This window comes from Cetorhinus maximus, chromosome 14, assembly GCF_964194155.1.
Source record: "Cetorhinus maximus chromosome 14, sCetMax3.hap1.1, whole genome shotgun sequence".
NCBI lineage: Eukaryota > Metazoa > Chordata > Chondrichthyes > Lamniformes > Cetorhinidae > Cetorhinus > Cetorhinus maximus.
Window position 1 is genome coordinate 102,782,216 of NC_135892.1, and position 26,500 is coordinate 102,808,715.

At 42.0% G+C, this 26,500-nt stretch overlaps 1 protein-coding gene across 6 annotated transcripts in view; it reads right to left on the reverse strand.

Moving 5' to 3' along the window:
- The window catches only part of akt3a (AKT serine/threonine kinase 3a), a 340,324-nt gene that overhangs the window by 90,356 nt on the left and 223,468 nt on the right, over positions 1-26,500 (reverse strand). For all 6 annotated transcript variants that reach the window (XM_078557386.1, XM_078557383.1, XM_078557381.1 and 3 more), the window contains one exon: positions 24,101-24,248. In XM_078557386.1, coding sequence (XP_078413512.1) covers positions 24,101-24,248 — 148 coding nt within the window. The remainder of the gene's footprint in view (positions 1-24,100; positions 24,249-26,500) is intronic.

Genomic DNA, 26,500 nt, shown 5'->3' on the forward strand with positions numbered 1-26,500 from the left:
CTTTATAAATATAAGTGGCTGGTGTTGACAGAGGAAAAAGAAATCAATAATGACATCAAGGAACAACCACCTACTAACAACCTAGTCACTGATGCTCAGTTCAGATTCTGCCATAACTAGTGAGCTCTACAGTTTATCTAGAAACGGGTGCAAGAACTGAATGCCAAAGAGGTGAGAATAACTGCTTTTGACATTAAGGCAGCAGTCAGGTTAGAATGGCACCAAGAAGCCCTAGCAACATTGAAGCTATTGGTGTTCAAAAGGAATACCATCCAATGCCCGATTTAATTAGTTCCTTAGGGGAGCATCCTTAGCCAAACCATCTCTGGCTGCTTTATTAATGACTTTTCCTCCATTATAAAGTCAGCTGTTTGGTGATTCCATTTTTCAGTTTCATTCACAACACCTTTGATGAAGCAGCTCACAACAACCTACAACTGAAGCTGGTTAACACCTGGACTGATAACCAATTGTCCCAAAGGTCGTAAGGATCATCATAGAATGCTATGCTCTGTACAATTTTGCAATGAAGGCAGGCCACAATTCAGTTTTGACACTAAGAAGCCAGTGCTGCCCAAAGAAAGAGAGTTGCAGACCACAGGGATTTGGGAGGATGAACATTTGGACGGATTGGTCCTGAATGCTACAAAAGCCACCTGAAATCAAACTATGTAAGAACTGTTCAAACACTGATCAATTTTGGCAGCATTCTGCACAGTCCCCTCCTTCTGGATCAGTAACCAAGAAAGTCCTTAAAACCACTACCCAAGCTGAACATGACTTCTGAGCAGCACTTGATATCCCAACAGCACTGTGCCAATTCATTCATAAGGGATAAATGACCATGCCAGCAGAATTCTCCCTTTCAAACATGTTAATATCTAAGAACAAGGTATAAGATCAGTGCAAATGTACAGTAATAAAAAAGATATTTTCTGTGTGAATCTAAGTGCTCAGTATTTGCATCAAGTCCCTGATAATGAGATGTCACATGCTAGCCCTTCCTCTGAAAACCATGGGCAGGGGAATGGTGGCTTTCATGTGCTGTATGATAATGGGATTAAGATGGTCCTCTGCTCATGGCAGCTGGCATTTAACAAGCTGCTGCTGGTTGCATCTCTGGAGGACAGCCCAGTCTTACCCACCACTATCTGCAGACATTGTGCACTGAGGGAGACTGAAGTCCTAGCATTCGTTCATGTCCTGAGAAATGGCAGTACTGGACATAAGGATTGGGGGGATGGTGGTGTGGTGGTAATGCCACTCGACTAGTAATCCAGGCACCCAGGCTAATGCTATGGGGGCATGGGTTCAAATCCTACCACAGCAGTGGGTAGAATTTCAATTTCTTATAAACATCAAAGGATATGGGGATACTGCTTGAAAATTGTGTTAAAGTAAATGATCAGCCAAGATCTCATTGAATGGAAGGGCAGGCTTGAAGGGCTGAATGGCCTACTCCTGCTCTTATTTCTAATGCTCATAAGGATTTCAGCCACTGCTGCAACTCTCAAATCTTTTGGATGACTAGTCTAATGGCAGCTATCAGATCTGTCTAACACTGAAACTTAGCTTCCAAACTGCCATGTATTGCCATGTATAATGATGCATTCCATTCTGTCCCCAACTGCCTTTAGAGATGACGTTTTGTCCTTCTCTGCAATTGGTCCCTGACTGCCTCTGGGGCTCTGTTGCAGTTGTCACTTGCTGCTTAATTGGTCGCAAATGGTGCTGAACATTGTGCAATGATCAGTGATGTGAACATCCCCACTTCTGACCTTATGATGGGGGAAGTTCATTGATGAAGAGGCTGGAGATGGTTGGGCCGAGGACACTACCTGAGGAACTCTTGCAGTGATGTTTTGGAACTGAGATGATTGGCCTCCAAAAACCACAACCATCTTCATTTGTGCTAAGTATGACTGCAACCAGTGCAGAGATTTCCACCCCCCCAACCCCGATTCCTACTGACTAATTTTGCTGGGGCTCCTTGATGCCACGCATGGTCAAATGTTGCCCTGACGTAAAGGGTAATTACTCCTGCCTCACCTCGAGTTCAGCTCTTTTGCCCATGTTTGGCCCAAGGTTGTAATGAGGTGAGGTACTAAGTGGCCCTGGCGAAACGCAAACTGAGCATCAGTGAGCAGGTTATTGCTAAGAAAGTGTTGCTTGATGGCACTATTGATTTACTGGCGGCTGAGAGTAGGCTGTCGAGGCGGTAATTGACTGGGTTGAATTTGTCCTGTTTTGTGTGTACAGGATATACCTGGGCAATTTTCCACATAGCCGGGTAGATGCCAGTATTGTAGCTGTACTGGAACAGCTTGGTTAGGGGCACAGCTAGTTCTGGAGCACAAGTCTTCAGTACTATTGCCAGAATATTGTCAGGGCTCATAGCCTTTGCAGTATCCAGTGCCTTGAGCCGTTTCTCGCTATCACGTGGAGTGAATCAAATTGGCTCAAGATTGGCATGTGTCATGCTTTCTCAGGAGGAGTCCTGAGATGGATCATCCACTGGGCACTTCTGGCTGAAGATGGTTGCAAATGCTTTAGACCTGTCTTTTGCACTGATGTGCTGGCTCCATCGTCATTGAAGATGGGGATATTTGTGGAGCCGCCTCCTCCAACAAGTTGTTTAATTGTCCACCACCATTCACAGCTGGATGTGGCAAGATTCCAGAGCTTAGAGCTTATCTGCTGACTGGACAATTTCTTGGCTCTGTTAATTGCATGCTGCTTCCACTGTTTGGCATGCAAGTAGTCCTGTGTTGTAGCTTCATCAGGTTGACGCCTAATTTTTAAATATGCCTGGTGCTGCTCCTGGCATGCCTCCCATGCACTCCTCATTTAACCAGGGTTGATCCCTCAGTTTGATGGTAATGGTAGAATGGAGGTTACATGCAAGGCCATGAGGTTGCACACTGTGGTTGAATACAATTCTGCTACTGATGGCCCAAAACACCTCTTGGATGCCCAGTTTTGAGTTGCTAGATCTGCTCGAAATCTATCCAATTTAGTACAGTGGCAGTGCCACACAATACGATGGAGGGTATCCTCAATGTGAAGATGGGATTTCGTCTCCACAAGGACTATGCAGTGGTCACTCCCACCAATACTATCACAGCCGGATGCATCTGTGACAGGTAGATTGGTGAGGACAAGGTCAAGTTGGTTTTACCTTCTTGTTGGTTCCCTCACGACCTGCCTCAGGCCTAGACTAGCAGCTTTGTCGTGTAGGACTCAGCCAGCTTGGTCAATAGTGGTGCTACTGAGCCGCCTTTGGTGACGGACATTGAAATCCCCCCCCCAGAGTGGGGTGCCCTTGCCACCCTCAGTGCTTCCTCCAAGCAGTGTTCAATATGGAAGAATGTTGATTCATTAGCTGAGGTGGGCAGGGGGTGGGTGGTGCTGGAGGCAGTAGGTGGTAATCAGCTGGAGAATTCCTTGCCCATGTTTGGCCTGATGCCATGAGGCTTCATGGGGTCCAAAGTCAATGTTGAGGACACCCAGGGCAACTCTCTCCTGACTGTATATTGCTGTGCCGCCAGCTCTGATGGGCCTGTCCTGCCGGTGGGACAGGACATACTCAGGGATGGTGATGGTGGTGTCTGGGATATTGTCCGTAAGGTATGATTCGGTGAGTACGATTATATCAGGCTGTTGCTTGACTAGTCTGTGGGACAGCTCTCCTAATTTTGACACGAGCACCCAGATATTAGTAAGGAGGACTTCACAAGGTAGAGAAGGCTGGGTGTGCCATGGTCATTTCCAGTTCCTAGGTCGACGCTGGGTGATCCGTCGCGTTTCATTCCTTATCGACTTTTCTATCGCAGTTTGATACAACTGTGTGGCTTGCTGGGCTATTTCAAAGAGCATTTAAGGGTCAACCACATAGCAGTGGGTCTGGAGTCACATGCAGACCAAAGCAGGTAAAAGATTTCCTCCCTGAAGGATGTTAGTGAACCAGTTGGATTTTTACTGAGAATAATTTTTCAATTCCAGATTTATTAATTGAATTTAAATTCCACCAGTGCCATGGTAGGATTTAAACCCATGCCCCCAGAGCATTAGCCTGGGCCTCTGGGTTACTAGTCCAGTAACATTGTCACTAAGTCCCTGCCACCCATAAGTTGTATGAAAAAACAAAAATTTAAAGTCAATCATCACACCTGATAAGTGCTGTACATCCTGAGAGATTATAAAAGAGCCTACACATATGAAATATGTTGCCTAACAGCCTTTTTTTGACCCAGATGAGATCCCATGAATTCTGGGTCCCACAACGTCAAAGTCAATTGCATCCTTCTCCTCAGACTGCACAATCTTTGTCCAGATCCATGCTGGAAGATTGACCAGTGAGATCTCATTAGCCTCACTACATATATTTGGGTGGAACTCAAAGTTGGTGACTTGGAATGGGGAAGAAACTCCCACAAATGACAAACTAGGCAGGGTTGGGAATGAGGTATATAGGGTGGAATAGGTCTGCTGGGTTAATATTGTGGACTTGTGTCTGCCCTCTTCCTTCTCTTCCACCCCAAGAACTACCACTTTTCCATTCATTGCCAAGGAATAGGCTCTGGTTCACCTTCTCTTTTTCCCCAGTCCTCTTCTGTCATTGGAGTCCCCACTTTGCATAGTGGATCTGCAAGGCAGGGTGGCAGAAGGTTACAATATTCTTCCATCAGAATAGGGGAGTCATGAGGAAGAGGGTGGAAGATTGAGGTGTGGGGTAATGCTATGGGCTGCCAGGGCAATGATATATGTGTTGAGGTGCAATTTTAATTCTGGGAATCCTCTGATAGCCACAGTATTGTCCATAGTGATGGGACCATGCATTCCCTGGATGTCACCAGGCTCTCTCTAATTGGAAAAGACAGTGGGGGCGAGGGTATGGTGAGGGTCAGAATTATTCAGGTGGGAATATTCCTGCTGGTGATAGGTTTGTGAATATTACGTGCCAAATTTGTCTGCAACAAGATAAATGAGAAATAGGTTTGCAGTTAAGGAGTACGTGGAAAGAGTAATAGAGGAAATAAGGTCAGAGGGGCTTCAATTTGGGTATGTCCTAGAAGAAAGTGTTTCAAGATGGTGCAAGGTGCTTGTCCTGTGTTGTGGATACATGTGGCCACTGTGTAGAATAGGAGCTTAAGCAGGGCACAGTGTGAATAATTAATATTTGATTTGGTCGCGAATGTTTGAAAGTGTGGTGATGCTCAAGGAAGAAAGGAACAAAGTGCTTTGAACCTTACCTTGTCCGTCCTGGTCAAACTGTTGAAACTTTCAGTATTGCTGTGTAGTCGTGTGTGTGAGGGAATTGGCATCGAGTGCCTAGAAGCTAGGGTCTTTCCAGCTGCCCACTCTCCCTCCGGCTTGCCGCTTCTATACCTGAGCCAGCCACTCGCAGCCCCTCTCGCTCACTTCCTCCCTCTCCTGAGCCCTCGTTCACAACCAGGGTTCAGGTGAGGGTGGCAGCGAGCAAGTTAAATAGAAAGAATAAGTTATTATGAGTGAGCAATGCCTCTACCAATCAGAGTCCACTTGGCAACCAGCGCTATCTTCACATAAAGCATAAATTGTTGTCCCCTTTACATTTGGTATTCTTGCAAGTTGCCCTGATGAGTGCAAGACTAAAAGCTTTGACAACATGTCTTTTTTCAGCAAAAATCAAGTTACTAGTGTGTTTATCTTTTATAATCTTTTTTGTGTTATATGTACCAAGGTATCTTTTAGAAGAAATAAATCACAATGAATCTATAATTATTTTTAAATTTCTACTTGCAGCTCAATTAAAATTTTGAAATACCCAAATGGGCCTCACTAGTTTTCTAGTGAATACCACTGGCCTGGACTATCTCTTTCCATGCAGTAAGGCTGACACTCCTGGATGGCTTGCTGCCTGGCTTATTTAGGAGTCTGTTCCTGTCTTCAACCTCTTCCAAAAGAGAGATTGGGGGTCTTCCTGTAAAAAATATACAGCCATTTAAAGCTTGGGGTCATGATGCCCAGAGGTCAAAATAATTCCTCCTCCACATCCCACCCCTCGTCCCTGGGGTATTGAGATTTTCTGAAGGGCCACTTTTTGATTTTTAGAGGCTACTTTTGTGGTTTTTATGCATGCCTTTACATTCCCACTAACTCATTTATTAGGTGATGTAGTCCCATAGTAACATTAACTTCTGTATTTGTGTTGATATATGGGGTAATTAGACACACAGGAGCAGAATTAGAAGAATTCATCAATATCCTCAATAATCATCACTTCTCCATTTAACTGAAAACCATAACACACAAAGAAATCATTATTTTCCAATACCCCACAGTATTTAAATTAAGGAAATAACAGGCATAAGTTAGCAACAAAAGTTTTCTAAATAACGGACGTAAACTTCTACACAGAAAAAGCCATCACCCTAAACATGCCTTCCATAGACTGGTGAGGTCACAGCTAATGCATTTTCATCACATGTGCACAAAGCTGGAAGATTGTAACCAAACCTTTACTACTCTTTTTACTACACTTATGATCTCAATCTCAGATTTAAATTTAATTGATCCAGCATTGATATTAATCTAGCATTAATTGCTATTTGCGGAACAGAGTTCCGAACTTCTACCGCCCCGTGTGTTAAGTGTTTCCTAATTTCATTTCTGAATGTTTTTTTAAGATTATGCTCTCTAGTCCTAGACTCCCTTAAATTATTGATCATTTACCTCATTACATTTACTTCATTGCAACACTTCCAAAGCACTTCATTGACTGTAAAGCACTTTGGCACGTCCTGAGTTCATAAAAAGCACTACAAAAATGCAAGCTGTTCATTACTGCTTGGGGTCTTATATACAAAATGGTTGCATTTTTGTCTCTACTAGTCACTGCACCTCTAGTAATTTACAGTATACTAAGCGCTTTAAGATGTGATAACACAAATGCAAATCTTTCTTATAAAATAAAACTTTTAAGTGTTAAATTATCTCTCCCCCATCACAGCCTCTCCACCTCACTGCAGCTGCTTCCTCAACACCTCTGCCCCCACCTCGCAGTTGATCCCCACCACTATAGCTGCTCCTTTGCCATCTCTACCACTTCACAGCCACTCCCTCACCACCTTTCCCCCACTGCAGCCACTCCTTTGCCAGCTCTCCCTCCCCCCACCCTGCAGCCGCTCCTTTGCCACCTCTCTTCCCTCAGTCCTGCAGCCGCTCCCTCGCCACCTCTCGCCCCCTGCAGCCGCTCCCTCGCCATAGCCTCTCACTGCCATTGCTCCAGTGCTCAGGCCTCAGGCCAAGCACCACTCACCTTCCCAGTACTCCTCCAATCACAGGCTGTTTCGCTCCCTAGATAGGCTAGTGAGCCTATTAGCAGCACGTATGGGAGAGAAACAGCCTGTGATTGGAGGAGCAGCTTCTTACTCGGTCACTTCAACGTACGGTTGGTTTTCTGATTGGTCGCCCCCATGATTGAATTTTTCCATAGCTTTTGGGGGCGAATTCACCTGCCACCCCTATGTATTTTGAACGCTGATGGTGCTTCTTGGGCACAACTGCCCTGTGGTTGGTCATGGCAAGAGCATTCAAGACGAAAATGGGAGAGCATTTAAAATGGTCGAGGAAAGAATGTCCAAAACATTCCCTTGATGACCTTAGGCGTGTTGATTTAAAAAATAAGAGTCGTTAGAGGCCGGAATGGTTCTGCGTTAAAAGCTCTTAGGGCCTACACACTTCACAGCATCTTTACAATGCTATTATGCCATTTCATGTGCAAATAAACTTACACAGGAAGTTTTCATGGTATTAGTGAATGGTGTTACTTCAAGGTGTTATAACAGTACAATGGACATAAAGTGCTTAGAGTTCTTAAAAGATTAATTCCTTGTTTCACCTTTCCATATATTAGCCCAAAAAGACCTAAAAGATGACAGACGTCTGTCTATACAGTGCTTTATAGGTACTTCATTCATTAAATACTATTCAATTTTCTATCACAGTAAACTAATGTTCAAACAATTGCAGGGTTAATAATCAATCCAGTTGGATGAAGAATATGAAATGAGCAGTGAGGGTTAAAATCCCCAAGAGAATAAATGAAAATGACAGGAAAAGACCCAGTGGTTCACCTAGCCTGTTTCACAGAGTCTTGATGCCTTATGCATCACAATACAGCACTTCCTAACCACCCTGAAGCCACGTGATCTCCTGGGAGAACAAAAAATATAAACACGAAGGTCAATAAGATGGAAAATTCCTTTTCGACCCCTTTACGCAATCAAAACTAGTCAAGGCCACTACATTTGGCTCTAAATTTATATTAACAGGTACCTGTTAATTAGCATGACCCTATGAGGAGAGGGGAAAGACAGTAGAGTATAAATATCAACAGATAAATTCAGTAAATAAAATGCAATATTGTTACTTGAATGGAATTATGCATTGGAAGAAAGACAATGGGTAGAGTCGATGTCCTATTAATTATTTCATCCAGTTACAGGTGAAATGGAAAGTGATGCAAGCTGCTTTTAGAATTCAGCCCAGATCAGCAAACTAAGTCAGTTGCTCTCCCATTTACAGTAGGCAGTGATATCAGCCGCACGAACCCGGACCATTATTTCCCCCTACTCAGGCCGGCGACTCAACTCCAAAAAAACCAGCGGCATTGTAGGGGCCAGTGCCGGCAGGTAAATAACATAAGCCACAGCTCTGCAGCTTTCCCCTTAATTACTGTTAAAATTTTTTTTGGAGCAGTCATCCCACATATCGGTTGTCCTGAAGAGGCCCAACATTCTACCGATGTGCTTGGCTGGCTATGACATTTTACATCTGCAATAACACATTATCTCTGCTGAGGTATCAGGATTCAGTGAGAGACATTTGCGGACAACTTTGGCACAATGCAATAACATGTTAATCTACCGAAGTATTTTAAAATAATACACGGCCCCGACCGTGTATTCACCATATCCCGTGACCTTCCCCTCTCCGACGCTGAACGTTCACTGCTCAGCGAAGGACTTAGTTTCATACCCTTACGCCCTCATCTTAATTAATTTTGGGCTCGGCACGATGCTGAACTTTTCTTCCACCGCCTTCGTCTCCGTGCTCACTTCTTTGGGCAGGAGTCCTCTCCCCGTTCAACGGATCCTTTTACCCGCCTCCAACATTCTCCCTCCACTTGGACCCCTCCCTCTGGACTCCTACCTTCTCTTGATCTTTTCATTGAGAACTGTCGGCTTGACATTAGTCGTCTCAATTTCTCTGCTCATCTCACCCACTCTAACCTGTCTCTCTCTGAACTTGCTGCATTCTGTTCTCTCAGGTCCAACCCTGACATTGTCATCAAACCTGCTGACAAGGGTGGTGCTGCTGTTGTCTGGCGCACTGACCTCTACCTCGCAGAGGCTGAGCGTCAACTCGCAGACACTTCCTCCTACCTCCCCCTGGACCATGACCCCACCACTGAACATCAAGCCATTGTTTCCAGGACTGTTACTGACCTCATCTCCTCTGGAGATCTTCCTTCCACAGCTTCCACCCTGATATTCTCCCAACCTCGGACGGCCCACTTCTACCTCCTACCCAAAATCCACAAACAGGACCGTCCCAGCAGACCAATCGTGTCAGCCTGTTCCTGCCCCACGGAACTCATTTCTTGCTATCTTGACTCCATTCTCTCCCTCCTTGACCAGTCCCTTCCCACCTAAATCCATGATTCCTCTGACACCCTACATCAAATCAACAATTTCCAGTTCCCTGGCCCCAACCGCCTCCTCTTCACCATGGACGTCCAATCCCTCTACACTTCCATCCCCCACCGGGATGGTCTGATGGCTCTCCGCTTCTTCCTCAAACAGAGGCCCGAACAATCCCCATCCACCACTACTCTCCTCCGTCTGGCTGAACTTGTTCTCACACTGAACAATTTCTCCTTTAACTCCTCTCACTTCCTCCAAATAAAAGGTGTGGCTATGGGTACCCGCATGGGCCCCAGTTATGCCTGTCTCTTTATGGGATATGTGGAACATTCCTTGTTCCAGTCCTACTCCTGCCCCCTCCCACAACTCTTTCTCCGGTACATCGATGATTACTTCGGTGCTGCTTCATGCTCTCGTCGGGACCTGGAAAAATTTATTAATTTTGCTCCCAATTTCCACCCCTCCATCATTTTCACATGGTCCATTTCTGACACTTCCTTTCCCTTCCTTGACCTCTCTGTCTCAATTTCGGTTAAAGACTGTCCACCAATATCCATTACAAGCCTACCGACTCCCACAGCTACCTCGACTACAGCTCCTCACACCCCGCTTCCTGTAAGGACTCCATCCCATTCTCTCAATTCCTTCGCCTCCATCGCATCTGTTCTGATGACGCCACTTTCTAAAACAGTTCCCCTGACATGTCTTCCTTCTTCCTTAACCGAGGTTTTCCACCCACGGTGGTTGACAGGGCCCTCAACTGTGTCCGGCCCATCTCCCACGCATCCGCCCTCACACCTTCCTCTCCCTCCCAGAAACATGATAGGGTGCCCCTTGTCCTCACTTATCACCCACCAGCCTCCGCATTCAAAGGATCATCCTCCGCCATCTCCAGCATGATGCCACCACCAAACACATCTTCCCTTCACCCTCCCCGGCGGCATTCCGCAGGGATCGTTCCCTCCGAGACACCCTAGTCCACTCCTCCATCACCCCCTACACCTCAACCCCCTCCCACGGCACTTTCCCATGCAACCGCAGAAGGTGTAACACCTGCCCCTTCACTTCCCCTCTTCTCACCGTCCAAGGGCCCAAACACTCCTTTCAAGTGAAGCAGCATTTCACTTGCACTTCCCTCAATTTAGTCTACTGCATTCGCAGCTCCCAATGCAGTTTCCTCTACATTGGAGAGACCAATCGCAGACTAGGTGACCGCTTTGCAGAACACCTTCGGTCTGTCCGCAAGCATCACCCAGACCTCCCTGTCCCTTGCCATTTCAACACTCCACCCTGCTCTCATGCCCACATGTCCGTCCTTGGTCTGCTGCATTGTTCCAGTGAAGCTCAACGCAAACCGGAGGAACAACACCTCATTTTCCAACTAGGCACTTTACAGCCTTCCGGACTGAATATTGTGTTCAACAATTTTAGATCATGAACTCTCTCCTCCATCCCCACCCCCTTTCCAATTTCCCCCCCCCCTTTTTTTTTCCAATAATTTATATAGATTTTTATTTTCCCACCTATTTCCATTATTTTTAAATGTATTTCCATCCATTGTTTTATCTCTACCTTTTAGCCTTTTTCTATTCCGTCACCCCATCCCACCCCAACTAGGGCTATCTGTACCTTGCTTGTCCTGCTTTCTACCCTTAATTACCACATTCCTCAGATAATATCACCACCTTCAACACCTCTTTGTCCTTTTGTCTGTGACATCTTTTAGCTATCTCCACCTATTACTGGCCCTTTATCCAGCTCTACTTGTCTTGTCCCCCCGCCCCACCGAAACATTAACTGTGCTCCTCTCCGCAGATGCTGCCAGACCTGCTGAATTTTTCCAGGTATTTTTGTTTTTGTTTTGGATTTCCAGCATCCGCAGTTTTTTGCTTTTATCGAAATATTTTAAAAACTCATTCAATTGAAGTCAGGAAGACCCTGTCATTGCCACTGTGAGATGAGGCCTCTGGTTGCAGAAAATCCTTACAAATAGCAGCTAGCAGCCAAAGAATATAAAAATGGCTCTGCAGAAACTTAACACGGACAACCACTGTAGAGTAGAAACGAATTAGCTACGATTGAAAGCAAATAGTATGTTATACTGTATACTGTTTAATCAATAACATACACAAGTTGCTGAAACTGTACAGTGCTCTGGTCAGGCTACACATTTGCTACTATGCCCAGTTTTGATCAACACCACATTCAAACTCTATAGCTGTGTGCACAAGCTCTTCCCCAACTAAAGAATGGAATTATGGTTGGATTAATGGGGTATTATGGACAAAAATCATGATGTAATTTAGCAGTTAAGTGGATGTTGTGAGGAACTGTAGATTTTTATAGATAATGAGCTGAATGGCTTTCCTCATTCACATCTATTTTGTAATCTTAAAGTTACTGTTTCCTCTGACTGAATCTAATTATCAGACCTAATATAACCTTAGATTCCTATGGAAATGCTGCCTAATCTTCCAACATTTAGTGCTCAGTTGCATCTTCTCTAAGGGAATTCTTGTGGCAAATAAACAAATGGCTGAAGCACAAGGGTGTGTTTATTGAGAAACAAAAATTAAAAAACACAATGAAAAAAGACTCAAGTGGATATGGGGTGGAAAAGGAGAAAATTTACTGTCCAACCTAAGTTTACAAACCGCAGCACTAGTTATCATTCATTCCCTTTAAAAAGTTTTAACAGAATATTGCTGAAAAGAAAGACCTGTTGCCAAAGCTTTTAATCTTGCACGCAGCATTTAGCATTTGAAATTTGGCATTCTTGTATTTGTCTTGATAAGGTGAAAAGCTTTGGCAAAACATGTCTCTTTTCAGCAATAGTCAAGATCTGTATGACCAAGTGACAGTCTGAACAGATTTCAAATGGTTACAATGATTTAGAAAAGAAACAGACACAATTTTAGTTTTTTCAGTGGATACAGATTTTGAATTTAAAATTTGTTCTTTTGGTTGTACTGAACTTGAGTATTGCTGAAAGAAAAAACAGACATGCCACCAAAGCTTTTCATCTTGCACTTATCAGGATAGCTCACGAGAACTTTCCAACTGTAACAGGGGAACAGCAATTTATACTGAATGAGAAGAGAGTGCCGACTGGTTGGCAAATGGACTCTAATTGGTGAAGGTGCTGCCATGGAGAATGCAGCATGAAACAGTTAAACTGCCCAGCTTTGTTCAAATTCAAATCGGGCAGGCCGACTCGGATTGGTCAAGGCACAGCTCTGGGGATTTGAAGCTAGGCAGTCAACTGTTCCATACTGCATTCTCCATGGCAAGCCTCCACCAGAGTCCACTTGCTAACAATCAGCAGCCTCTTCTCGTGCAATATAAATTGTTGTTCTCCCGTTATGGTTGGAAAATTCTTGCGAGCTATCCTGACGAGTGCAGGGTGAAAAGCTTTGATGGCATGTTTCTTTTCTCAGCAATACTTAACATTTGTTCCGAATCAAATATTTTTCTGAAAAGAGTAGAAGTTCGTAAGCTTATCATCCTTAATCAAAATAAAGCTTATAACTCCCAATGACAAACTGAGTGTTGTAAAAATATTTATTCCTCCATTGGCAGCAGGGTCAGTAACCAGAGAATGCAGATTTAAGGTAATTAGCAAATGAGCCAGAGGTGAGGTGAGGAAAAAAAATAATTTAGGCAGCTAGTTATGATCAGAAATGTAATGCCTGAAAGGTTAGTGGAAGATGATTCAATAGTAACTCTCAAAAGGGAATTTGATAAATCCTTGCAAGGGGAGAAAATTGCAGGGCTACAGGGAAGGAGCAGTGCATGGTATTAATTTGATAGCCCTTTCAAAGAGTCGACACAGGCACAATGGGCTGAAAGGCCTCCTTTTGTGCTGCAAGAATCTATAAAATAGGTGAGTGCTAAAGCAGCCGATGCCAAATGGGACCATTCTCAAAATACAGGACAGCTGGGAATTTGCACCTCTTGGAGGAAAAACTGCCAGATATTTTTCAACTGCATGACATGTCAAAGATAACTGAACAAGTGCTTTTTCCTAAGGAATTGCTTGCAGAGAAGGTAAGAGAGGGGGAATCAAAAAAAATGAGTCTATGTGCGAAGCTGCTCCTATAAATGAACAATGGAAATGTGCATAATATTAGGGCATGTTAAAAGAAAACATGCAAATTGAGACTTAGAGGGGAAGCTTTGTTGTGATTCCTTCCTAACAGCAATGCAGATGTATCTACAGCAGATGGACTAAGAAGACGGCTCACCATATCAAGGGCAATTTGGGATGGGCAATAAGTGCTGGGCTAGCCAGCGACACCCACATCCCATGAAAGAATAAATTTAAAAATTACAAGGAAGACAGGGCATGTAAATATGATTTTAAAGATAAACTAGCTATTGGGCATCCTGTTGGTGAAAACTATTAAAATTTTGTTAACCATTATGAATAATATTTGAATTGTAGAAGTAGATTTGAGAGCCTGAATGGACTTTTCTCATTCATATCTTTATTTTGTTCTTAGATGATCTGGAGATTGATATGTCACTTAATAAATATTATGGAAACTTAAAATAATTTGATATCAAATCAACCAACATTTGTGATACACACAAGACAGGAATTAAGACCCAATAAATTTTTAAAGAAACCCCCAATTTGTCTGATGACAGAGGTTCCTCAGGGTAGCATCCTAGGCCCAACAATCTTCAGCTGCTTCATCAATGACCTTACTTCCATCTTAAAGGTCAGAAGTAGGGATGTTCAATGATGATTGAACAATGTTCAGCACCATTCACAACTCCTCAGAAACTGAAGCAGTCCATGTTCAAATGCAGCAAGGCCTGGACAATATCCAGGATTGGGCTGACAAGTGGCAAGTAACATTTGTGCCACACAAGTGCTAGGCAATGATTATCGCCAACAAGACAGAATTTAACCATCACCCCTTGACATTCAATGGCATTACCATCACTGAATCCCCCACTATCAACATCCTAGAGCTTACTATTGACCAGAAACTGAACTGGACTAGCCATATAAATAGTGTGGCTACAAGCGCAGGTCAGAGGCTAGGAATTGTGCGACAAATAACTCACCTCCTGACTCCCCAAAGCCTGTCTACCACTACAAGGCACAAGTCAGGAGTGTGATTGAAAATTCTCCATTTGCCTGGTGCTGCTCCAACACTGAAGCTTGACACCATCCAGGACAAAGCATCCCACTTGATTGGCACCCCATCCACAAACGTTCACTCCCTCCACCACTGCCACACAGTGGCAGCATTGAGTGCCATCGACAAGATGCGCTGCAGGAACTCACCAAGGCTCCTTAGACAGTACCTTCCAAACCCATGACCACTACCATCTAGAAGGACAAGGGCAGCAGACACATGGGAACATGACCGCCTGGAAGTTCTCCTCCAAGCCACTCACCATCCTGACTTGGAAATATATCGCCATTCCTTCACTGGGTCAAAATCCTGGAACTCCGTCCCTAACAGGATATTGGATGTACCTACAGCACATGGACTGCAGCAGTTCAAAAAGGCAGCTCACCACCACCTTTTCAAGGGCAATTAGGAATGGGCAATAAATGCTTACCTAGACAACAACACCCACATTCCATGAACGAATAAAAAAAGGGTGGTACTTAACAAACCTGAGTAAAATATGACGATGCATTTTTGAAGCCAAGCTTGGTAATTATATTGTTGTTAGATTGATAAACAATGCTATAATAAACTTTCTAATTCCAAATTATATTACTATATGGGGAAACGAAGGGTAAAATTGTGTTATATTAATATCAGATAAATGCAAATATGTTTACCTTCCTAGTTGTAACAATGTGGTTGAAATTTCTTGAAGTATCAATTCTTTGCAACTTATTAAAATTAATCATTTTGAAATCTCATGTTTAAAATAATTTTAGTCCTGCTATAGTGACTAATTATGTCATTAACTTTCATTCAGCCTCTGGTCAAGTCACATGATCAGGGTAAATGTAGCAATAGTGCTAACAGCTCTGACAGGAAAGCAGGATTGTTTGCTTCAGTTAGCAATTGACAGTAGGTCCAAACCAAAGCAGTGCCAAAACAATTTGCAGTGGAGACTAGGTACTGGACAATATTGTGCCAAAGCAATTTACACACTACTTTTTGTCACTTCAGATGTCAAAGCAATGACAGAGCTTCCCCAGACAACACACAAGGTAGCTTAACAGCTGCCTGAAGCTACCTGCAAACCATTTAGAGTAGGCAACTAATTATACCCAACAGATTGCATCATCACTCTTAATCAGAATTGATCAATAGAATAAAAGAAAAACATGTCACCTCTGAGAGACAAGTGAGATGCACTAACAAAAGAGATTTAAGGAAAGTTCTTTAGCAACCAAGCTTGATGCATCCTTTTCATCATGGATCAGTAATATACATGAGCTGCATGTTAAACAATTTAGCACTGGTTTCACAAAAATACATTTGCTCAGCTCAGTCATGAAACTGCTACTCTTCAAATATCTAACTTCCTTCTATAAAGTGGTTTTGTTTTAGTTGTGCTTTTTTTTAATGCTCAAGATGGCAAATGTAAGAAAGATCTTATAATATGCACTGAAGTTATTTTCTTGCTTCCAGGATGTCCCGTAACTGGTTTATCTTAAAGATCACAAATTATGGTGCAATACTTTTATCTTAAGGACTAGGTCTAAATGCAGAGCTTACGGAGTGCTGGGTGAATCTGCTAAACGGAGTGGTTTGCTGAAAGGGTGATGACAGGAATCTGGTGAGATTGGGAATTTGGTGTAGAGGTAGGAGGCGCTAAGTAATTTCAACAAAGGGGCAACAGTGAATATATGAATACTGTGTTAATTAATTGGATATAAGGAGACAAAATTAAAAATGAACGAACAACTTGCCAGGGTGGGGAACTGAGTTGGCTAGAAAACGACAGCTATGCAACAAGCTGTTAGGATTTAGAATGTGCTGTGTGTTGTAAGGTTGTTTGGTATCACTATGAGGTCTAGAGGCTTGTACGGTTGAACATAAACTGTTTATTGGTAACCCAGAACTATATACATATCCAAGGTACAGCCCTACATGGGTGCTGTCTCCATGTTGGCTCTTTCCAGACTCTCCTATACACAGTCTACCATCATGTGACTCTCTACATCACTATGTGGGCAGTACTGTTTTCTCTAGGCCCACATTAACCCTTGCTCTGCCCGAAACACTGGCAGTTATAACTGATACGCCAAGTGTGGTGGAAATAAATTCAACAGTAACTTTCAAAAGGGAACTGGGTAAATACTTGGAGAAAAATAATGCTGGGATATGGAGACAGAGCCAGAGAGCAGGACTAAGTTCTGGAAAGTTCTTCCAAAACGCAGGAGCAGATCTGACGTTTTTTTTTTGCTTTACTGTTCTATGGTGTTACAAACCCATTACAATCCTCCAAGTTAGTTGATATAATTCACTTATAAAATTCCTTATATACGCTCAAGAAAGATTGAGGTTCACAGAAACAGCAGCAAATGAAACAGCAAGATTGCAAATTGATCCAGTGCTAGAAAGAAAGTAATTATAAATAGCTCTTGTAAGGGAGAAGCATTTTGCATGGTTCTGTTCTGGGTCCCCTGCTGGTTGAAATATGTATTAGTCACGCAAGTTATATAATTTGCTGCTGGTGAACAGGCTGATAGCATTTTAGAAGATCTGGAGTAATTAAGTTGGTCAGATAAGAAATGGAGGGTGGGTGCTGAGAAGTGTAAAGCTGTGCACATTGGAAGAGAAAATGAATTCTGTTCACAAGCGAATGGAATTTGTTTTGTCACGTCCATTATCTAAAGTTGAACAGGAAAATAATTTGGTGGTGATTATTAATTAAATCAGCAACAGTATACGATCAATGTGAAGCTGCTATCCACAAAGCACATCATGTACTGTAGTAAAAGCAAAATACTGCGGATGCTGGAAACCTGAAACAAAAACAAAAATAGCTGTAAAAATTCAGCAGGTCTGACAGCATCTGCAGAGAGGAACACAGTTAACGTTTCGAGTCCGAATGACTTCATCAGAACTAAAGAAACATAGAAATGTGGTGAAATATAAGCTGGTAGAGGGGGGTGGGGCAGGTAGAGCTGGATAGGGGGCTAGTGATAGGTGGAGGTAAAGAAGAGATTGCCAAAGATGTCGTAGACAAAAGGACAAAGGGGTGTTGACGGTGGTGATATTATCTAAGGAATGTGCTAATGGGGACATTAAGGGTAGAAAGCAGGACAAACAAGTGGCAGATGGCCCTAGTGGGGGTGGGGTGGGGGGGGGGGAAGGGATCGAAATGGGTTAAAAGGTGGATATAAAACAATAGATTTAAAAACAGGTGGGAAAAGAAAAATATATTTTAAAAATATAAATTATTGGAAAAAGGGGGATCAGAAAGGGGGTGGGGACGGAGGAGAGAGTTCATGATCTGAAGTTGTTGAATTCAATGTTAAGTCCGGAAGGCTGTAGAGTACCTAGTCGGAAGATGAGGTGCTGTTCCTCTAGTTTGCTTTGAGCTTCAGTGGAAAATTGCAGCAGGCCAAGGACGGACATGTGAGCTTGAAAGCAGTGTGGTGTGTTGAAATGGCAAGCGACAGGGAGGTCTGGGTGATGCTTGTGGACAGACCGAAGGTGTTCCGCAAAGCGGCCATTCAGTCTGTCCAATGTAGAGGAGACCGGACCACATTGGGAGCTGCGAATGCAGTAGACTAAATTGAGGGAAGTGCAAGTGAAATGCTGCTTCACTTGAAAGGAGTGTTTGGGCCCTTGGACGATGAGGAGGGGGGAAGTAAAGGGGCAGGTGTAACACCTTCTGCGGTTGCATGGGAAGGTGCCATAGGAGGGGGTTGAGGTGTAGGGGGTGACGGAGGAGTGGACCAGTGTGTCCCGGACGGAACGATCCCTGCGGAATGCCGCCGGGGGGGTGAAGGGAAGATGTGTTTGGTGGTGGCATCATGCTCACTCCTTCCTCTCCCTCCCAGAACCATGATAGGGTCCCCCTTGTCCTCACTTCCACCAGCCTCCGTATTCAAAGGATCATCCTCCACCATTTCCGCCAACTCCTGCATGATGCCACCACCAAACACAGCTTCCCTTCACACCCCCTGGCAGCATTCCGCAGGGATCGTTCCCTCCGGGACACCCTGGTCCACTCCTCCATCACCCCCTACACCTCAACCCCCTCCTATGGCACCTTCCCATGCAACCGCAGAAGGTGTTACACCTGCCCCTTTACTTCCCACCTCCTCATCGTCCAAGGGCCCAAACACTCCTTTCAAGTGAAGCAGCACTTCACTTGCACTTCTCTCAATTTAGTCTACTGCATTTGCAGCTCCCAATGCGGTCTCCTCTACATTGGAGAGACCAAACGCAGACTGGGTGACTGCTTTGCTGAATACCTTCGGTCTGTCTGCAAGCACGACCCAGACCTCCCTGTCGCTTGCCATTTCAACACACCACCCTGCTCTCAAGCCCACATATCCGTCCTTGGCCTGCTGCAATGTTCCACTGAAGCTCAACGCAAACTGGAAGAACAGCACCTCATCTTCCGACTAGGCACTCTACAGCCTTCCGGACTTAACATTGAGTTCAACAACTTCAGATCATGAACTCTCTCCTCCATCCCCAGCCCCTTTCCGATCCCCATTTTTCCAATAATTTATATTTTTTAAATATATTTTTCTTTTCCCACCTGTTTTTAATTCTATCATTTTATATCCACCTTTTAGTCCATTTCGATCCCTTCCCCCCACCCCACCCCTACTAGAGCCATCTGCCACTTGTTTGTCTTGCTTTCTACCCTTAATGCCCCCATTAGCACATTCCTTAGATAATATCACCATCGTCAACACCCCTTTGTCCTTTTGTCTACGACATCTTTGGCAATCTCTTCTTTGCCTCCACCTATCACTGGCCCTCTATCCAGCTCTACCTGTCCCACCCCCCTCTACCAGCTTATATTTCACCACATTTCTATATTTCTTTAGTTCTGATGAAGAGTCATTTGGACTCGAAACGTTAACTGTGTTCCTCTCTGCAGATGCTGTCGGACCTGCTGAGTTTTTCCAGCTATTTTTGTTTTTGTTTCATGTACTGTAGTATTGTACAACAGTATTTCGCTAGAACCTGAAATTACTTTGTCCTTACATTGACCACTGGTGAAGCCACATTTGGAGTACTGTGTGAAATTCAGGCACCTCGCCTTCAAATGAACAATCACTGAAGAGGGTTACAGAAAAATTGAGGAACATTTGAACACTAAGGGCTCAAAATTATGGAGAGACTCACAAACCTTGTTTCCACTGGATAAAATAAACTGAGAGTAGACATAGTCTCTTTTAGAAGACTGAAAGGAATGTATAGTTCCTGGCACAAGCAGGTTATTTAGCTTGTACTGAAAATGCAGAACTGGTGGGAATACTTAACGATGCTCATCTATATAGATTTATAGGATAGGCATAGCAAAATGGAATAGGTTATATAGGTTTTGTTTTCTTACTCCATGCTTATGATAAACTTTTTTCTTAAAAAAAGACATCATCAATGCTGAAATAATGAGTGAAAAATAATTGAAATTTTCATTATAGTGAGGCAGTACCTCTAACATTTTTCATCAACTCCACCTCAAAACAGCGACTCTTCTGGTAGCTGCTTTCTGATACCTCAAAATTGGCCAATTTTCTCTTGAACCTTAATGGAGCTCAATTGTGAATATGATCATCATATCACATGATATTCTTCTTTCCAACAGAAGTTGCTGGATAGTTACTCTGGTCACCCCTGAGCTGGGGATAGAGTCTAATTGTACCACCCTGGAATTTAAGCTGAGATGAGAGAAGTGCAACCAGCATGCACAAGTTTTTAAATATTTCTAAAACTTCACAATAGAAGTGCATCTTAAAAGTAAGATTTATGCGTTTTAATTGTGCATGCGTATGCATACATGTATTTTTTTTAAAAATCTTTTGAAGTATCTGATTTACTTCTATACTTCCAGGGATCATTTCTGATGAGACATGTATTCTAAAGTGCATGATCTCAATACATCAGCACACCATGCTTGTCCTTCTGTGTGTGTGTGTGTGTGTGTGTGTGTGTGAGTGAGAGAGAGAGGGAGAGAGCGAGAGTGAATGATCACTGATCTTGTGCTTTCGCTGGTCCTTATGCTCAGCTTCTGTATGATGCAATATATGATGATATCCCTGGTACATGAATCACGAAGTTAGTATGCAGGTAGAGCAAGTGATTAGGAAGGCAAATAGAATGTTGGTGTTTATTGCTAGAGGAATGGAATATAAAAGCAGGGAAGTTTTACTACAGCTGTACAGGACCTTGGTGAAACCTCATCTGGAGCACTGTGCGCAGTTTTGGTTTTCTTATTTAAAAAATAATTGCTTCAGAAGCAGTACAGAGAAGGTTCACTGGACTTATTCCTGGGGTGAAGGAGCTGTCTTATGAAGAAAGGATGAACAGGTTATGTCTATACCCATTGGAGTTTAGGAGGAGGAGAGATGATCTTATTGAAATATACAAGGTCCTAAGGCGGTCTTGATGCGGTGAATACCCAGAGGATGTTTCTTCTTGTGTGGGAGACTAAAACTAGAGGACGTAGTTTAAAAATCTCCCTTTTAAGACAGAGATGGGAGAAAAGGTCAAAGGGTCATTGGTGCATGGAATTCCCTTCCACAGAAAGTAGTGGAGGCTGGGTCTTTGAATTTATTCAAGGCAGATTTGGACTGATTTTTGTTTGGCAAGGCAGTCAAAGGTTATGGAGGGTAGACAGGAAAATGGAGCTGAGACCACAACCAGGTCAGCCATGATCTTATTGAATGGTAGAGCAGGCTCGAAGGGCCAAATGGCCTACTCCTGCTCCTATGATCATTTGAGTGATCCATGGGTCAAAGTACTAAACATACAAAAATGTCAGCAAATAAATTAGTAACGTTAAACTTGGTTAAATTACTGAACATGTCACTTTCTTTACTTCCTTTTCAAGCAATAGCTCACATTTAAATTACAATACTGAAGTACCATTATCTTTAAATACAATGCAGTAACTTCATGAGTACTCTTTTTTGACTAATGTAACTTTGTGCTTTTTTTTTTAAAAGTTCATTTTTTTCATGTCCTGTACATATCAATTGATGGGAGCCATTCTTAGCAATCATGTCTTGTGTTCTGAGTCATAACTGTTCTTATTTTAGTTAGGAAAAGTTGCATCAGTTCCTGGATAAAGTATCTTTTAACAATGGGGTATGAGAAATTGGGAAGTTAAAAGTAAACTGGTCTGGGCCCATTCTCCCCTGTTTATGTAGTGCTTTTTCTAGCTAATTAGCACAGAGTTTTAAAAATGTACCATTCTCTCTGTTGCAGGATAGTGTAAGGCAGCATTGCTATGTCATTATCAAAACACAGTTACAGCAAGTTTTTATTTGGGAGATACAATTACATTGGGGTTATTGAAATAACATTCCTTTTAATTAATAACATTTTAAAAGTAGTTTGGGAGCAAAGGAAGAAAATACATTATGTAATAGAAATCTCAATATTGTACCTGATTGCATCATGCATAGGAAAACTATTAGGATTGTCCAGCCCATGTATCAATCAAGTTAGATTTAAACTATAGATTTGTTTTCAAACAATGCTAAAGTATGAATTTTTGCTTAGCCACTTTCTGCTACAGATAACCAAGAATATTTCTTGCAGACAGCAGCAAAGGATTTTCAAACTGAGTCATTGGTCAAACTCCTACCAACGCTCAGTTAGTGCATGTTTTTAACTGATCAGATTTTTAAAAACTCTCAATGTGTGGTTAACAGCAGTAAAACGAAATCCCAACATTGATCTTCTATGGCATTGCTCACAGCAAATCAGAGGGTGACGTTATAAGGAAGTGGATGTGATGAGATATTAACTTTAACAGTTGAGAAACTCTTAACAAGAGCTGGTTATTTGATGTATAAGTTTTTCAGAGGGCTGCTGAAGTAATGAACTGAGCATTGATAAGGAATCTATAAGCAATTTTTGTGAAGGGCAATTGGTACTTGAATATAGTCGTGAAGCAGGAAGGAAAAATGGTTGGTAGTTGAGGTGGTCGAGGAAATAGTGTGGAGATACAGATTTTGTTTGTGTGAGGCAAAAAAAGATGGTAGGAAACAGGAACTGAAAATGATGATAGGAAAGAGGAATTCCAAAAGAAAAGGAATGGGACCCCAAACTTAGAATGGTGGGAAACAGGCGTTGAAAACAAAAATGCATTTGGAAACCTTACACACACTCAAACTGAAGGGAACGAAAGTAGAGGTGAGAGAAATAAATACACAAGGGAGTACATAAAAAACATTACACAATGGAGTTAAAAGGAGAGCAGGAAAATAAAGAGTACAACAAGAATATTGGGAAAAAAGTATTTGGAAAACACAAACCAGGCAACAGGCCTTGCAAAAAATGTTCAAAAAAGATTATAAAAGCAGCAAACTGTACCTACAGAGAGCTGTTGCTGCAGTTAGGCATACTGATTGCAAGGGACTGAGAGAATCAAAGCTGGTCAATCATATTATCCACTCAGCCAATCATAATGAAATAGTTTCCACCAGAACACTAACTTATAGACTTAGCCAGCAGAACTAAATCACAGATCAGTGTAAATGAAAAGTGTAACAGAAAAACAGAATAACATAGTATGATGTGATTCTCAAGAACGAAGTGAAATGGAAGTTTCAATATATAATTGATGGAGAAGTGATCTAAAATAACTTAATATTCTGTAGGTCCTATAGCACCCACCTAATAAATGCCATCTAAAGCAGAAATACTACAAAAATTACTGAATATCTAGCAGATCATGACCAACTTTGCTCTCGCAATTTATATTATCGGAATTCTCCAATTGGATTACTGCTCGTAATCTGTTGTGACACATCCAGCAACTAAAAGAATATTTCAAAGACATATTTTCAGTACAATAGAAAATTAAACTAGTCTACAATTTTCTCTTTGTAGTAGATTATCTGGACTTCAGCAGGAAATATTATACAGAATAATGCTTTAGGATTAAAACTGATTGCAAACTCATTTGCCAAAAACAATCTCTCAGCCTATAAAAAGTAACCCACTGAGCTTTAAAATATTTTCAAAGTAAAGGCCAGTCCAGTTGTTATTTTTCAGTAGTTAGTGACATGTCACATAATATCATGCTCCCCCATCATAGCCTCTTCATTCTCCTCTCCTTTTGCAAAGATCACTGTCAATTGTATCTTTCATCATTACAGCGAATTCCTCAGATTTATTTCCACATGTGGTGAGTGCTATATAAATACAAGTTGTTTTGGTAAAATTATTGCAACACTTAAATTTTACAGTTTATTTTATAAATAACGTAATTGCTCTTACCACTCTGCGTTTGGGGTGACTAAGAGAGGTGTCCATTTCATCCTCCCCTGTAATATCTAGATTGGGACTGGAACTGCAGTTCATTCGATCTTCCTCTTGCCTTTGAAGTCTATCTGCTACTGCTTGGATAGCTTCTGTCCATTCTTCCCTGATCAGACAAAACAAAAGAAGTCTTTGGTATTAATGCAAACTCATACTCCGTGGTAGATTTGTAGTAGCTCAAAACCAATAACCATGCAGATTTGTGCACTCCCACATGGCTGTTTTTCCTTTATTTTCTGAATAGAATCCAAAAATAATGGGCTGAGTGGTGAATTGTTATTCGGAGGTAAATCTATTTTTGAAAGTTTAATTGCTAATAAAATCCTTGCAAGGTCAGTTTTTCTATAACACTGCACAGCTTACCATAAACCTAACTGAATTTTGCAAACAGATTTCGCGTGCAGATATTTTACCATTATTAATGAAGTGATTAGCTGTGTAGGTATAATTTTTTTTAAACTGGTTTGTGGGTTAACAAACAAAAAAAACTAAAAAAAGTAACTGCAGAAGGGTTTCACTTATATTACGGTTGTCCATTGATTGCATAAATTAACTGTAAATCATGAGTTAATTTATTTGGTGATTAACTTTTTTTCAAAAAAACTAATCACAGAAAGTTATGCGAAGAACAACTCAAGTAACCCGCAGCTTTCAGTGCAACACACATTTCTGAATAATTCTGTGCACTCCCAGCCAGTATGTCCTTCTGAGCATTGCTTGAATGACAGTAGTGCGAGTGTAGCAGTATTGGTGTTGCTCAGCAGAGCCTGAGGCCAGCTAAAGGCATTCTTCTCCTTCAGCGTGGGCCTAAGGAGACCTGTAATTCCATGCATTCTCAATCATGCTCTGTAGATTGAGTGTTAGATCAATTCAAAGAAGATTTTGACTAATTAAAAATTTTAAATGACAAGATTTATCACAAATTTGTTTTAATTGCTTGACAGCCCCAATATAAATGTACGTCTTCTGTGTAGGTAACATGCTCCATTAAATTCCCTATGTAAAACATTTGCAATGGGAATTCCATGTTAACATGTCAACACCTACACTATTACCTATCATGCCACAAATAAATTCTCAGTAATTACTTTGAACTTGAGAAATTTCAATGTCTTAAACAAAATAAAAAATTAAAGATATTTCAATTTCTCAGTAACACTGAATTATATTTGGTGTTCTTAATATTTTCATTTGAAAGACTCAGTTTATCTTAAAAGCCTGGGTTAACTTCATAGTTTTACTCAGACTAGCAGCCCTACTAGCTGCTCTACTAACTGATTGCAGATTAAGTAACATGAGTAGATCAATTTTCAAGGATGCATTGGTATCTTTCAGTCAACTGAGCTACTGTAACATTTTTCTTCAACAGCTAGCAGATCCTGCTCAATTGTCTTTGGAGTAATTTGAGAAAACTGGAGGGCAAACTTTTTTTAAAATGTTTTAAAGTAAAAAAGAGAGGTTGGCTGTATGTGAGAGAGGAGAGGGAAATAAATGACAGACTGTAGTATTTTCCTCTCAATTCCAAAAGACATTAAGCAAATATAGATTGCCATTCTCCTAAATTGAGTTCATTTTTCAAAAACACAGAACTTTGGAGGAGAGAACACCTAATTATCACACATGAATAGTTCACAGAAAATGTAAATATAGTATTTTAATTCCTGATACCTGTGAGAAACAGACATGGAGACATAGGCAGACATTACATTCTTCAGCCTAAACCCAACTGAATTTTGAAAGCAAGCAAAGCCTCTGAGGAAACTCATGAATTAGGAGAGCGCAAAAAGGGAAACATGCTGAAGGTGAGGAATTGCCTGGTTTCTTGACTACTATGTAGTCAATGCTGATTGTCATGTTAGCCTCCCTTTCCATCTCCTCCCCCAATCACAGTTCTCATCCCTGTCCTCTATTCCTTTACATTACCATTATGCATTTCCCTTCCCAACTCCACCACATTCATTTCACTATCCATGGGGTGGGGAAACAAGCAAAAGGCAGGAAAAGAAGAAGAGACACTGGTGGATGGGATAGGTTGTATGGCAATGGTAAAGGGCCAATTTTTCTCTTTGAGGGACAGCATTGGGCCAAGGTGCAACTCTCATCTCCATCAGAGACAGCATTTTTTTTCCTCGTATCTTCTATGGCAGCACTTCATAATTCCATCCCAACATGAACTGGAAGTGATTCAGAGCTAGTAAATTCCTCACAACATTTGCTACACAATTAGTTGCAGTGCTTCTACCAGCAGCTTCATGCAGATATCAAACTCAATAAGTACTTCTCCGTAGTTCACAACTCCAGTACAAATTCATCATGGAAAGATATGTCGGGTTGAGGGAGAATTCGTACATCAGCATC